At 42.9% G+C, this 16,047-nt stretch overlaps 1 protein-coding gene across 2 annotated transcripts in view; it reads right to left on the bottom strand.

Moving 5' to 3' along the window:
- Window positions 1-377: 377 nt before the first annotated feature.
- BDH2 (3-hydroxybutyrate dehydrogenase, type 2) overlaps window positions 378-16,047 on the bottom strand; it is a 20,932-nt gene continuing 5,262 nt past the window's right edge. Inside the window, exons 4-10 of one of the 2 annotated variants that reach the window (XM_006772989.2) lie at window positions 15,539-15,635; window positions 13,767-13,875; window positions 8,489-8,549; window positions 7,195-7,308; window positions 3,820-3,878; window positions 3,165-3,257; window positions 378-592 (exon numbers count right to left, since the gene is read on the bottom strand). In XM_006772989.2, coding sequence (XP_006773052.1) covers window positions 539-592; window positions 3,165-3,257; window positions 3,820-3,878; window positions 7,195-7,308; window positions 8,489-8,549; window positions 13,767-13,875; window positions 15,539-15,635 — 587 coding nt within the window. In that variant the 3' untranslated portion in view covers window positions 378-538. The remainder of the gene's footprint in view (window positions 593-3,164; window positions 3,258-3,819; window positions 3,879-7,194; window positions 7,309-8,488; window positions 8,550-13,766; window positions 13,876-15,538; window positions 15,636-16,047) is intronic. The other variant, XM_006772990.2, reaches the window with a different exon arrangement.

Raw genomic sequence — 16,047 nt, 5'->3', positions numbered from 1 at the left:
ACTACAGCGCATCCCTCCCTTCTGGGAGCCTTGCAGCTTGTAGTGCAGACGAAGGGTCCCGCAAGGCTTTTTATTGGCGAGAACTACAAAGCATTAACTGGCAGGGTAAAAGTTCAGTAGGAAAACAGGGTCACACCTGGCTGGAGTGTTTCTACAACCCATTCTTTGAAAACAGGTGTAACGCTTGGCTGGAGCGTGTCCGGGTCCCCGAAGTACAGATTGACATCAAGATACATAGAGTACAAAGAAGTTACAAAATTTTCTTTACGTCAGTTAAAGGTTACATATCTATACCCATTTCACTATATGACGCTAAGCGTGCATGCCCATCACAATAACACTACCTCTGGTATTCATTTATAAAGGCATAAGATTTTTTAACATATTTAAAAAACCAGACTCATGAACAATGACATCATTACGAAGGCCTTGTTTTCATTCCTGTGCCATTACTAAGAAAGACACGAAGGGTAAGTATTCTTCAGAACCAGATTCACAGTGGATAGGAAGGGCCTCCTCCCAGCGAGGAGAACTGAAGTCACAGGCTCCAGCCTCCATCGATGATGACAGGGTTACCGGTTACATAGGCAGACTGCAGGGATGAGCACAAGGAGACAGAACAATTAACTAGGTTTCACACAGGGTGTTTTTCCAATTCATCTATGACTGACATAGCTAAACAATTTACTCTCATAGTAAAGGGAGCACTCAACAAAAAGAATTCACGAAAATCTGAATTACATTTTGGATGATTTAAAATCATTGTGTTCTTGTGGTCTGGCCTCTGGCTGGTGTTTCAGCATATGTCACATTCTAAGCAAGTCTATGAGGTGTTTGGTTTCACAATCAGAAAATTAAGAAGTTAGGTGGCAGCCCTGGCTGGTGTTTCTCAGTGGTTAGAGTGTTGGCCCAAGCAATGAAGGATTAAGGGTTTGAATCCCAGTCAAGGGTTATGGATTAGATCCCCGGCTCCAGTCAGAGGCATGTGCGGGAGGCAATCAACCAATATATCTCTCTCACGTTGATGTCTGTCTGTCTGTCTCTTTCTCTCTCCCATTTCCCTCTTTCCTTTCCACTCTCTCTAAAATTCAGTGGGAAAAATACACTTGGGTGAGGATTAACAAAAACCACAGTTAGGTGATGTATAGTCATTCCTGAAATTAGGATAAAGTCTAGGCTAGAACATTACATTTGCATTTCGAAACTCAGAACTATTCTAAATGAGCTGAATTTTGTGCCATTGATAAGTTTTGAATATAATCAGGTGTGTCGGTCATAAAGTGGTCATGTCAATTATCAAACAAAAATTTTTTAAAAAGATATTGTATATACTAGTATAGTTGATCAATATATAAAGGCAATTCCAGGAACTGAAGTGGACTACATATATTTGAAAAATTTGACTGAAGATACTGTAATTATTATTATAATCTATTAAACTATGAAAATATTTGATGCTTATTTTAGATACAAATCAGTGCTAAAGGAGTTAAAACAAATAACATTTCTTTTTCCACAGAATTTCTCATTTTCCAAATTATGAAAGGTAAAATGATTTCTTGTGGTAGAGGTTTAAAAAATCTCTTTTAACTTAAACATGGATAATAAAGATTAAAATCTGTGTTCTTAGTTTTAAATTTTCCTAAAGCCTAAGACAATGGAAGAGGGAAGAGGGAAGAAGAAAAGACACAAGTACAGAAATCTTTAAAGTTTATTCTATGAAAACTGATCATATAATGTAGATAAACTAGGAGGAATACTAATCACATTACCAAAAAATGACATCCCCCCCTCCCCAAGTATTTTTATAAGGCAAGCTCTCTGTTACACATATGTGCTCCTCTGGGCCCCTTTAAAAGGCTAAAGGTCCTTTTGTTGCACATTTCAAGCCAGAACATTTCCAAATATATGATAACCTAAACTCTGGATAAACAAAGGCAACTTAACTAACCAGCTGTACCCCCAAGTTAAATGGGCTCTTCCAAAGACACGCATTCAGAGACAGCACAAAGGCCAGCATACTTGCTTCATTAGTATTTTGTCTAGCAAGTTCCCCAGCTATTCACTGTTGTTAATAGTTCTAAGAAGTAGTAACTGCTCTGTCACCAAAACACTTCAAATCCTGTATTGGTCATATTCACCGACCACTGGTGTGCCACACCAAGTCCCTGTAAAGAAGAACTAACTGATGAGTAACACACCTCCTCACTCCTGCCTATGCACTTCCCTATCTTTGTCTCTTTTCATACATTGTGGTGCCCTGGTCATGTAACATTCAAAGCCATAAAGCATATGTTCTTGTGCTCTACACCTTATAAATATAGTTTCTGCTTTTGCAGTAGGATGCCATTTAAAAACAGACAATAGCTGTTAAAGAAGAAACTGGTTCCTAAGTAGGTGTAAAGTGGAAAGAGACAGAATTAGGAATTTGCATACATGATGGCAAGTATGAATTCATAGGAAAAAAGAGCCAGTGGGAGTCTGCTAAATAAAGGCACCGGTAAAACTAAAAACACCAATTCTGTGCTTGCCACATACAATTAAATCTGATGAATCTTCTCCCTGCTTCACCTGAAGCGCTCAGAATTTTGGAGGCTTATTTGCTTGACTCACACTTAAACAGGGTTTCCCCAACTGCAATTTTTTTTTTAAAAAAATATATACTTTATTGATTTTTCACAGAGAGGAAGGGAGAGAGATAGAGAGTTAGAAACATCAATGAGAGAGAAACATCGACCCGCTGCGTCCTGCACATCTCCTACTGGGGATGTGCCCGCAACCCAGGTACATGCCCTTGACCGGAATCGAACCTGGGACCTTTCAGTCCGCAGGCCGACGCTCTATCCACTGAGCCAAACCGGTTTCGGCCCCAACTGCAATTTTTGAAAGCAACTGTCTCTGTAAAAGTTGAGTGATTTTTCTCACTCCTCTATTTCATTTACTACAAGATTTAGTAACATGTAAAGCTGAATGAGGAAAAGTCGGCAGCTCAAATCAAAGTGGCCTTTCTTTGAGCAAATGAAATCAGAACGGATCCCTATCTAGTAACCGCAGCATCTTAGCATGTATATGCCCATTACTCTCTAAGACAACATATTTTTTTTTAGAAAATATTGGCCAAATATGATTAAGATAATGAACCCCTTGCAAAGAGCAGTACTTACTTCATCGGAAGCCAAATACACGCACAGCAGGGCTATTTCTTCTGCAGTTGCAAACCTTCCAGTCTTCTGTCTCTTCAGAAAATCGCTCAGTGCCTGTGACCAGAAAACAAGCCAGACATCCGTGACCGAAGCTGAAGTATGAACTCACCTGAAATTCCTCCTGGGAATCAAAGGCAAGCTGAATCTACAGACGTACCACTGGCTTTTAGGCTTAATCATGTATGATGCATAATATCTGACAATATTAATATCATTAATTGTGGACTAAGCAAACCAAGCAGGGCTATGGTGACTTCCTAGCTATTCAAACTATTCTGTTACACTATAGACACTGTGACAAATCAGAAAGTTCATAGTAAAGAAGGGAGCTTTTCTAAAGTTGTAGTAAAACACACTTAGTGGGATATTTGCCATCATCACCATTACAGTTCAGTAGTGTTAAGGACATTCACACTGTTGTGCAACCCATCTCCAGAGCTCTTTTCATCTTGCAGGACTGAAACTCCGTACCCCGTAAACAACTCCCCATTCCCATGCCCTCAGCGCCCTGGCAACCACTATTCTACTTTCGGCTTCTATGAATTTTCTACTCTAGGTAAGGAAGAGGGCATTTTCTAACCGGAAGATTTAAACACATTCAGGAGAGTAGATATACCTCTTCAGGATTTGGCCGGGCTTGTATTCTTTCTTGCAGAGATGGGGTATCGACAGTTCCTAAATCAAACAGGGACGTTCAGCTTGGTTAGTTACTTTAACTGAAAAAGAAATTGACGCTTAAACTCCCTTCCCATATGATAGGACAATCAGTGAAAGCCTTCTCCATGACTCAGAATGACAATTTCACATCTACCTGCCAGCCCTTCTATGAGGTAGGCTTATAACTTCTTTAGTAACATTTCTATGACTTTCTAAAACACAGACTATTGTTCTTTGTGACACTAGGCAGGGACTCTGGGTGAGTCACCCAGCATTCCCAAGATATAGATTTTAGTCACATTATGTCAACATGACCCTTATGGATTTTAAGCACTTTTACATGTATTACCTCAGTTAATCCTCACAACCATCCTGAGATGCGGATACAATCATCGAAGTGCTTTCCCAGCACAAGGATCCAGACTGCCAGAATGCCTCAAACCATCCCTGCTGTCAGGTTCCTCCGGGGACCCCGGGGCCAAGTCTGTGACTGTCATCGTCCCAGTAACTTAGGTGGTTCTACACTTTCCTCGTTCTCTTGCCTATTTTCATTGGTTTCAAATTCCTATTTTTAAGCACTCTCATAAGAAATGTAATTTGAAATTATTTCGCTTAAAAAAATGAATGACACTAAAGTTTTAAATCCCCCTTAGAGCATGTTTCCAGACTTTTCGTTCACTCACATAGTCTGGCAGTTCTCTCGAGAGGGCTGTTTTTTCTTCTTCTGACGGAGGGTACTCCGGGGACCACATGACCTTCCTAAGGTCATAAATGACTTCACAGTCCTATCTGCAGCTTCATCTTTAGACCATGCTCCTGGGAATGCCATAGATTTGATGTTTGCTTGGAAACCATTTCTTAATTTTGTCATTATTTGCCATTTCTCTGGAGAGGCTGGGAATCTTCAGAGTAGCAAATCCTGGCTCTTTTTTTGTGGGACAGCCCTTTCTTTAGCTTCTCTAGTCTATCCTCACATTTTACTGTAAGTGGGCAGCACTTTTGAACATTCCAGGTGGAAATCGCCTTTGCTAGATCACCCAGTTCATTAGGGATGTTTTCTACCTCACGTTACTGCAGGGAATAGTGTTGATAAACTTTCTGAACCATATAGCTTCCAGTTTCCAATAGTGTTTCCCTAACCCCCCTCATCAACAGCCTCCTCACAGTACAGCATTCTACCAACAGTGTGCTCAAGGCCCTTAACACGTTCACTGTACACTGTCTTCAAAATCCTTACAGCTTTAGACACTTCCCTCCACTGAGGCAAATGAGCGACAGACCCCACACGTGGCTGGTCTGAATGGCTATTACATGAAAACGGTGGAGCAAGCCTATGCCTTCCACTTCATTCATTGCCACTGGACCCTGCTGTGCCCATGGCACAGACCACCACCCACGCCACAGTCTACACAAGTCCACAGCTGAAGTGCTGTGACTATACAACCACCAGTGTCAACCCAGACACAACCATTCCTACTCAGGTTTTCTCCTGTGACAGACTCAGTGAGTCACAGCTGGTTCCTTGTTCCAAAGAGTTTGATAACATATTTTCCAGTCTCCTGAAAAGTCCAGCTGCTAAAACAACCATATTTTCCAAATCATTTTGACATTTGTTCCATTGGGTAGATAGCACCAAGAATAGCTGTACCTAAGTTTCACCAGTATGTGTTAAAAATTATCAAAATCCTCCTTTTTTAGTGTTACCTATGTTTACCTTTTTAAAAAATCCTTATCAGAGGATACTTTTCCCATTGATTCCTAGAGAGAGTGGAAGGGAATGAGAGAGAGAGAGAAACTGAGATGCAAGAGCGACACATTGATTAGCTGCCTCCCAAATGTACCCTGACCGGGGCTGGGCATCAAACGTGCAACTTAGGTACGTGCTCTTGACCAGGAATTGCACCTGTGACCCTTCAGTCCATGAGCTGATGCTCTAACCACTGAGCGCTGGCCAGGGCTATGTTTACTTTTCTAGTCTAAGAAAAATCAAGCAGAACACCTCAATCATAGAAATTCTGTAATTTGCAGGGTATTTAGTAGTTTTCCCTCTTTAGCTAATAAGTCAGTGGTTTTCAACCTGAGGGGAGACCCTGATGGATTACATCAGAATCTCCTATGGTGCTTCCCAATCACAGGCATACCTTGTTTTATTGTGTTTCCCCTTACTGTGTTTCACACCCATTGAGCCTTTTATAAATTGAACACAAGACCCTTTTGCCAGCAAAAAGATTATGACTTGCTTTATTGCGATACTAGTTTTATCGAGGAACTCGCTTTATTGCGGTGGTCTGGAACTGAACCCATACACACAGTTTCCCCCCTCACTCCCCAAATTCCAGCAGGCCCTTTAGGTTTTTGAAAGGTCCCACAGGTAACTGTGAATTATACTTCTCCCCAACTCCTCAGTACCCGTTGTGAACTACTGAGAGAAACTCTGATCCAGGACAGGCATTATTTAATTGCTTTCCAGAGAGGAAGTTAGTAATTGTCCTCAGGCACCTTGCATTCATTTTGGGGTGGGTGGAGCCAGGTGAAAGGGCATAGTTACTTAACTGACACGCCCATGGCTATTAAGAGAAGGAGACGTTTTTATCAAGAAATAAGTTATTGAATGCTTTTGTTTGGACAAATTGAATGTTCTTTCTACTAATAATGAATTTTGCCTTTCTCCTTTCCTTTATAGGAGAGTCAACATACTTTCTGGTAAAAAGCCAGATAGGGAATATTTTGAGCTTTGAGGAACATTTGGTATGCTTTAACTATTCAACTCTGCCTATAGCATGGGAGCAGCCCCAGCCAACACCTAAGCAGGGTGTGGATGTGCTCCCATTATCCGTATTTACAAAACAGGTGGTGGCCGGATTTGGTCTGTAGGCCATCATTTGCTGACCCCTGTTATAGCCTAAAGAAAGGTGTTCATTTATGGGCCTCCCCAGGTGTTCACATGACCCAGCAGCTCCCTGTGTTCTGGGAGGCTCTTCTCCCCTCCTTCCCGCTGTCCTGTCAGTAAGGTCTACTTTTCCTCTTTGCCCTGACCAGGTCATCCTGGTCTGCTTCCAAGACACCACGCCCTGGCCAATGCTGTCTCTCACCACGTGGTTTGGAGTTGCCCATGCAGATAAATAACGTTAAACCCTTTGCCTCTGTGGCTTATTCCTAATGACTTAGCCTCTCATTCCCAATTATCTTAACAAGCCTCGCCCTTTCCTTTTGAACTTTTCCCGATGACAGGAGACAATAAAACATGGAGTAAACAAGCTTATGTAGATATCTTTCCAGTGGCAGCCAGGAAGTCAGGTAGGACAGGTTCATGACCCTTTAATGTGAAACTCACCTGGACACACGCAGTTGCACCTGATACCCTGCTGGATGAAGTCTGCAGCCACGGCCTTGGTGAGGCCAATCACAGCGGCCTTGGTGGTGCTGTACACACATCTGTTCACAACTCCTGGGGGAAGGGAGGGCTCAGCAATGGAAGGAATAAGAAACATAGCCTCCTTTAGAAAGGAGCACCAGTAAGTGTCCCCAGCAACCATGGTCATGCTCCCTCACCCACCGTTAAAAAAATTACCAGGTTTTCCCCCTTAATGGGGCTAGTTTCTGAAAGTGGGAAAATAATATCACTATTGGCACAATTCAACTGAGACTTAGGTGTTGACAAGCTGCACTTAAGTGACTAGAGTGGCCTTCGTTTCTCATCATCAGTTGGTGGACCCCTTAGGCAGATTCCAAAAGAGAGTCAGGGTAAAGAAAAGAAAAGAAAACAAAACCAAGAGGCATGTCTTTGCATTCCTCTCTTGTGTAGGTTTAACCTGTGCATCCCTGCACAGAGGAGGATGCTATCGCAGCAGCAGCTGTTTCATTTTAAACCTGCAAACACATCTGTGCCAGACTGTGGCCTTATCCCCAGCTTGCACTGCAATCCTGCTCTTCAACTTGACTCCTCATTCAGGGCCCAGATCAGCTGTCCCCGCGAATCCCTCCTCATATCCACAGGCAGTTAGCTCCCTAGTGATGGGGCAGCACTTTGCACAAAGCTCTGTTATAATCCTCGCACACTGTGGAAGACGTGAGTTTGCCTGACACCCCTTTAGGATTGTGAATTCTTCGGGTGCAGGGGCACATAGTGGGTGTTCAACACATCATTTAAAAAAAGTTCCTCACCTGAAGATATGTTTTAGAGAGAGGAAGGGAGAGGAACATTGATGTGGGAGAGAAACATCAATCGGTTGCCTCCCATAAGCACACTGTCCGGGAATCAAACCTGCAACCTTTTGGTGCAAAGGATGACACTCTGACCAACTGAGCCACCCGGTCAAGACAACACATTTTTTTTTTTTTTATTAATTAAATGGGGAAATGTTTCCTTCTCCCTCTTGATTTCCTCTTCCCTTTCTTGATTTTCCATTAGAAGAGATATAAGGAGGGCAAAACAAAAAAAAAAATTTATTTAATTTCATGACTGGTTCACATCTAAGGCAAAGGGCCTGGAAGTGAAGGAACTTAAGACCAGTTTTAAAAGGCAGTTTTGAAGTGACGTGAGGCTTTTATGGGTTTTGCTGTGTTCCTTCCCTCAGCTCAGGGAGGTGAGTGGCTTTGTGCATCATGACCCCAGGAGACAGACCTACCTTTGATGCTGGAAGCCACAGAGGACATGTTGATAATGTTGCCAGATTTTTGAGCAAGCATCTGTCAAAACAAAACAAATTTTTAAAAAAATGCTACTCCACAGGCTAAAAATACTGCCTCTTTAGAAGATGTGCATTTACTTAGGATTTGCAGATTCATCGTATTAGCTATTAACACTAAGTGCAGTTAAGCACTCTTAAGAGTCTAACCCAGGGTGGGCAAACTTTTTGACTCGAGGGCCACAATGGGCTCTTAAACTGGACCGGAGGGCCGGAACAAAAGCATGGATGGAGTGTTTGTGTGAACTAATATAAATTCAAAGTAAACATCATTACATAAAAGGGTACGGTCTTTTTTTTTTAATTTAGTTTATTCATTTCAAATGGGTCGTAGTTTGCCCACGGCTGGAATCACTGCTGGGAGTTGACGCCCTGTGCTGGCTGGCGGGGACAGTTCCCAGGGGGATTACCCACCGTCTTGCGATGGCTCAAGAGCATCAGCCAGACCAAGAATGAACTGAGCTGAATGGAAGGAAAAGAACGGCAATCCTTACTGTGCGTCCTGATGTTGGAAAGCTCTTGCCTTCATTCACCACAGTATCTGCTGAATACCTACTGTGGTCGGGCATGGTGCTAGGTCTAGGAGACGGAAAGGTCAATGACAGTCCCTGCCTGCAGACAGCTGCCAGTCTGCTTGGAATGGCTGATTTAATCAGCACCCAGGACAGCAGCAACCTTCACAGAGAAGGGAGCTGGGGGTGAGAAGGGACCAATCCAGGTGTGGGACACCCAAAAGAGGCTCTTGAGGAAGAAATATGTGGGTTGATTTTTGAAAATCAGTGTTAGTCAGAAAAATCAAAGAGAAGGGTGCTTGAAGGAGAGAGAACCCTGTGCAGAAAGGCTCCATCGCGGAGCTGGGAGGCAGGGATGGGTCTGGCTGCAACGCATGGTGTGGGAGCAGTGAGGCTCAGAGGCCATGTGGGGTTGAATGAAGGAATTTGGACTTTACCCTGAAGGCACGGCAGTGGTGAGAAGGAAGGTTTAGTGCAGAGGAGAGGTATGTTCACATGTGGGGGTTACGGAGATGACTCTGGTATCCTGTAGAGGAGATCCCTGGAAACAGAGGTAGTGATTTAGGAACGGTGGATAAAGCAGAGATGCAGAGCTGTCAGTGGGTAAGAGGTAGCTGAGGCAGTAAGGGCAGGACTTGGTGAATGGTTACGTGCAGTGAGGGCTGCCTCCCCACCTAGAGCTGTGAAGATCACCTCCCTCAGAATTCCTCCACTTAAGAATGAACTCAGTGAGAGGAGGGTCTCTAGCTGTCCTGTCTTTCTAGACAGAGGACACCATAGGCGGTCAATACATTTTGATGAATCAAAATAAAGTGCAGATTACTGGGCTCTACCCCAGACCTAATGGGATATCTAATGAAATAAGCTGCTATGAGTTACAACGTTTTCAAGTGAACTTTATTTATTATAACATATATGTGTGTGTTTTCAAGATAATACATGTATGTGCAAGGGCATGGTGCCCATGAATGTTTTTGGGGGAGAAGCAAGAGGTGGGGAGCATTTCTGCCTCCCGGGCACTAACTTCTCACTGAAAGCTGAGAGGTCAGGAAAATGGCCACAGGGAACCAGGGGAGATGGTGGACAAGAGTGGGGTGAAGAGTTAACAGAACTGTCAGGGGAAATGGAAGAACCAACTAGAGAACAGAAGAAAAAAACCCAGCATGTTCTACATCATGAAAATCAATGAAAAGTTTCTAAAAGTTTCTATTGGGGTGAGTTTCTCCAGCAGCTTTCAGACAAAAAGGTGTAGGCCCGGAGAAGGTGAATGACTGGATGCATCCAGGGGTGAGGCTGCAAGCTTATACGTTTCCTATGGTGTTCTTACTTCCTATTTTGATACTTAGCTACTAATTGTATCTAAAAGGAGATTCTAAAACAATCCTAAGGCATTGTGCTGGACGGACTAGCAGGACACAAGAGAGGCTGAGGTGACCCAACTAAGTGAAGGAAAACGGCAGGGGAAAAATTTACCCCAACTTATATAATAAAGAATACCATCATGAAATGGGGTCCTCAGGAACACCCCCGGACAGTTAGTGCAGCATAATCATGCTGAAAACCAAGCCTTAAAATTATTCTTTCTCATCAAATTTAGCAAATAGCATAACCCATTTTTATTTATTTATATTTTCCAGTTTTATAGAGCTATCATTGTCTTATAGAACCCTTTTAAAATGCATATAGACTACATATAGCCCAATTTAATACATAAAGATGGGCTACTAAGTGAGTTCATTCTCCAATCTTCCGAAATTCAATAATAACTCAGGCCAAACTTTAGGAGATGGTGGTGCCGCCCTCTATCACCTGTACCTCCCATTCAACCCAGGTTTCTCTGCTGATTCTAGAGCCCATAGTCCTTGCCTCCTTCTACTCTGCCTTCTTAACAGCTTGGTACCTGCTTCTTCCTGGCACCCTATGCAACCATGCTCTCTGGCAAGGACAACGATAAAGAGAAGTGCCTGGTACATAGTAATGCTACATAGGACTGATGTCCCTGAAACTCAGGCAGGGGCTAGAAAGATCTCTAAAGATTCCCTCTAGTTTCATCCTACTCTGACCCAGCCCTCCTGTTCCCACTGACCAGAGCTCAGCTCCTAAACTAGGCAGACATTGGCTTCTGGATCTTCAGTGACTCCATGCCTGACCTCCACCTGGATTGACAACCTAGATACACATATTCATTCAACAAGTGTTTTCTAAGCACCTCCATGTGGTAGGGGCCCTTCTAAGATACAGTGAGTGGTTAAAACCCCCACACATCTAAGACCTACCTGAACTCTTGCCATCATGGGTTTTCTTTTCCATTCCATAGTGGACCTTGGATTCTGCACTGACCTCCTTACAGCATTTTCAGCTTGTTCTCAGCCATTTGACTGATCCTCCACTTGTGGAATGATTTCCTGTTATCTACCCATGAACAAGCATTTCCTACAAGGGTTCCTATGTTTTGACCATCTGACATTTCAGATCTGCCTACACTTCAATCCTGGGCTCCCGGAAAGTTCCGACCTAGTATACGTGCGCCATGGTTAATGAACACAGCGGGCCTAGACAATTCGGCCTAGAAGGGATTGGGTAGCCTATCATCCTCATTTAAAAAAAAGAAAAAAAATAGCCGAAACCGGTTTGGCTCAGTGGGTAGAGCGTCGGCCTGGGGACTGAAAGGTCCCAGGTTCGATTCCGGTCAAGGGCATGTACCTCGGTTGCGGGCACATCCCCAGTGGGGAGTGTGCAGGAGGCAGCTGGTCGATGTTTCTCTCTCATCGATGTTTCTAACTCTCTATCTCTCTCATTTCCTCTCTGTAAAAACTCAATAAAATATGTTTAAAAAATAAATAAATAAATAAATAAAAGAAAAAATAGATGCTGAAAGGGAGCAAGTGCCATCTCCCAGCTCACGTGGTGAATTAAGGGCAGAGCTCAGGCAGTACCTGAGGCCTTCTGAGGCCAAGGGCCAGGGTCAGATTTAATAAGTGGCACTGACTCCTGATTCCCAGTCCCAGTCATTAATATCTCTTGATTTTTTTGTTTTTTGTTGTTGTTTTTGTGTTTTGGTTTTTTTTTTTTTAACAAATGAGTGTATTGGCTCATATGGATTATTGTTAAAATGTTTTGTGGATACAAACTCGCTATGTTTTCAATCATAGACAAACTCATTACCTTACAAGTTAGTGTTTGATATTTTCAGTTAACACTTATGTACATGTTTACATTTCAGCTTCAGTGCACTCACACCTGCTTCCTTCACTGATATCTGTAAAGCTTTCCTGACAGCAGGCTGGTTTTACAAAGAGTTCCATACAGTGTGAACGCCTTGCCCACTATTCCCTAAGCTTTCCCCTTATCCAACCAAAGATTCATTCTAGGCTCTCAACAAGTAGATTTTAAAAATTCCTTTGTTACTAAGTTAATTGTTCTAATTTTCCTTTTAAAATCCATCTGGATGCTTCCTGACATCAGACTAAATATTCAGAGCAAAGTACCAGTCTTGCCTTGTCACTGAAAAGCTCTCTCCAGGCCTGGGCTGGGCAGCATTCAGTATGTCCGTCATCTAATCCAGCTGGGCAGAGAGAAGGGCTCTTCTGCATTTCTCAAGGGTTCAGTTTACAATCCTGAACTGGGCTGGTTCTGTACTCAGTCAATCCCGTCCATTGTCTGAGCCTGTGCTGTCTACGACTCGTGACTTATAAGCTCATTCAAGTCAATGCTATTCATATTTACACCTCCCTCCCCCTGAGCATCTAGTGTGGTGCTTTCTAGGTACTTACTAATTGTAAAATAAAAGTAAGAATGTTGATGAGTTATGAAGGCTGGAGAATTCAAGGGTAGCAGACACAGGAAGATCACTGTCTTAGCATGCAATGTCTCTGACCTCTCTAGTACCTCTGTGGCCTAGCTCAGTGGTCGGCAAACTGCGGCTTGCGAGCCACATGCGGCTCTTTGGCCCCTTGAGTGTGGCCACGAAGTTTCACTTGCACTATAAGTGCGTACCTGCACGTGGTATTTTGTGGAAGAGACACACTCAAGGGGCCGCAGTTTGCCGACCACTGGCCTAGCCAACAACAGGAGTGCTGGGGGAACACTCAGAGTACAGAAAAGCAATGGGTACATCCACCTTGAGGGCATGTGCCTAGACACTGAAATCCAAGAAGGGGACTAACTCCCAGGGTTCCAATCCTGGTTCTAACAATTTGCCAGTGACGGGACCTTAGGCAAGTTCCCCAGCCTCCTGTTTAATCTCTGCACCGCGGATGTGGTAAGCTGGTGCCCACTCATCAGACTGTTCTGGCCCCTGTGCTCCTTGCTGTCCCTCTTCAAGGAGCCCTCTCCCCAGATACCTAAGTGGGCCTCACTTCTCTTTCTTCAGAGCACTTATAACCACCCACATGATGTATGTTTATTTGATTACATATTAGCCTGCCTCATGAGCCCTTGAAAAAATGGGACCTCCCTTACAGAGGGACTTTGTCTTGTTCTCTTCTGTGCCTAGAATGGAGCCTGGCATGTAGAAAGTGCTTAACATTCTTTGAATGGATGAACTGGGTGAGCTGATTTATATTAAGTGCCTTGATATAAATGTTCAATACAGGTTAGTCATTATGTCAGCTATTATCACTCTTTAGCACCTGTGGGAGTCCTTTCTAGATGCCCGCGAGGAGACCTACTTATCCAGTGGTGCTTCCCCTAGCGGATCGTCTTACTTTGGGAAGAAATGCCTTGATCATCAGGTACATGCTGCGGACGTTGAGATTCATTGAGAAGTCCCAGTCTTTCTCTTCACAGTCCAGGATGGTTCCGTGATGCACAAAACTGGAACAGTGATTACACAATGGGGGAAATGATCGATCAATTAAAAATATTTCTATTCAATTTTCTTATCATCTATATTGTTATTTATTGACTTAGACCATTGTCCCTTCCCTAACCAAGATTTTTAACATATCAAACATACTATCACGTACTACATCAGGTTAGTAGGTATCCCAACAATATTTGAAAACCATATCCTTCTTTTGAAAGAAGAAGGCGAGAGTTTGGGGCCACCAAACATAAGAAGCTCTATACCACAGCACAGGAAACACGGAAAACAAATGAGAACGTCTCACCTGCCCTGACTCCCCTTTCAAGGGCAACAGTGCCCCCTGGTGGCACGAATTTAACATTCTCAAGGGAAATCAAAACTGCAAGGAAAATATCTCCAGGCGGCAAAGTATTATCACTATGTCTAACATGTGGAGTAAACAGAGTGGAACAAACCAAAAACCTTAAAGTAACATCACTCTTTTACAAGTCACATTTCCTTTAGGAAGCGTTGTAAAAACTGGGGTCCTAAGTGATGTCACTGTCCCCTAGACCAAAATTATGTAATTAATGATAAAATATTATTGGTGTGACTGTACTTCCAATTAAGTAGAATGACAGAAAGAACCACATGCTCTGTCTCAATACCCCTTACTTGGCTGAAGGTTTAATAAATGCTCAGAAACTAATTTTTCTAGTTGATTTGTTTTTTATGGCTATGGGCATATTCTTATATGAGGGAAGAGCAGGTTGTCCACAAAATAAATAATCACAAACTGCTGCTTTAACTTAATTTCCATACATTGTAACACATGATTAAACTATGGATAGATCGAGGCCCTCTCTTCCCCACCCTGCCTGGCTCTGAAACATGGTTTGGAAGAAACACAAATATATATCAGGAGGTTCTAGGATTATTCTATCAAGCCAGCAATAAAAATATGACTCTACATAAGAAAAGTGAAATTTCAGAATGTATCGCTGCAGTTTCTGTGTAAGCCTCAATTGTACTCATTGCTACTGTCACACCTGAGAGAGGACAGTGTTAGCAGTCACTGCATCGACATGTCGCTGCTCCAATTCCAGTCTCATCATGCACGTGTGCTCCGGCAAGTTAGGGACCACCCTAACAAGTTTCATGAATTCCTTCTGCGCTGCATACAAAGGTACAACATGAAACTTCTTTTCCTGGGATTCACTGTCCCAGTAAGAACCACTGACCTTGGCATAGTATAAAGGACTTGCTAGAATGTTATGTCAAAAAATTGGGAATGTCTGCATTTCAATACACTGAGTCCTTGGCTTCTAGTAATATACTTAATTTTCAAGACACTCTACTGGAGAACAGTTTTTCGTTTTATTTTATAAATCCTCGTGGGACATCAGTGACAAGTCCATTGGTGTGAGCCTGTCACCAGCCTTAAGAAGGTCAATACCTTTTGATTAGTACCAGTTGTCTTGAATAGACCTTAATTGCCTTTAGGCCCCAAACCCACGTTAACTCCCACAGCTGTCTTCCTTGCAATAAAAATTCTGTCCAAAATCAAGTCGTATTTTCAAGGACTCTATTGTGGCTCATGACAAATAATTTGGCCATATTATCAAAATTCTTTTAATAAAAGTCATAGGAAACTTTCTGTAAGAAGAATGAAATCGAAAAGTTCTGAATTACCCAGCAACGTTAAAGAGAACATCAACTCTCTCGATTTCATTGGCAAACTGATCAATTTGTTTCTTCTTTGTGACATCAAGGACCCGCGTTTGAATACCTGAAAAGTGAAACAGAAGACACCATTTCCCTATACCCATAAAAAACACCTAGCCTCGGAGACTCAGCTGTTTGGAAGCGTGACAGTGCAGTATCTGCCCAGTTAGGCTTCACAGGATTGTTGATCATTAGTCGGGTCTTAAGAATCTCATTGGTAAAAACCTTCAAGTCCTTCCCACTGCACCTCCCAATAACACGCTTCCCTGGCTCTCTTCCTGTCTCGCCATTCTCTGAATTGATTAATAAAGGTGTTTGCTGAGTAATGACTTAAGCGAAGTATACATGATCTACGTCAGATGCTTCTCAGTAAGCAAGCAGTAATAACTGAATGCTGGCTATTTTAGCCCCATTCTTTCCCCCAGTGGTTGAGTCCCTACTACAGAAATTCTGAATCGTGTGTGTGTGGGGGGGGG

Source organism: Myotis davidii, unplaced genomic scaffold (genome assembly GCF_000327345.1).
Source record: "Myotis davidii unplaced genomic scaffold, ASM32734v1 scaffold226, whole genome shotgun sequence".
NCBI classification, from domain to species: domain Eukaryota; kingdom Metazoa; phylum Chordata; class Mammalia; order Chiroptera; family Vespertilionidae; genus Myotis; species Myotis davidii.
This window is presented reverse-complemented; position numbering and strand designations above follow the sequence as displayed.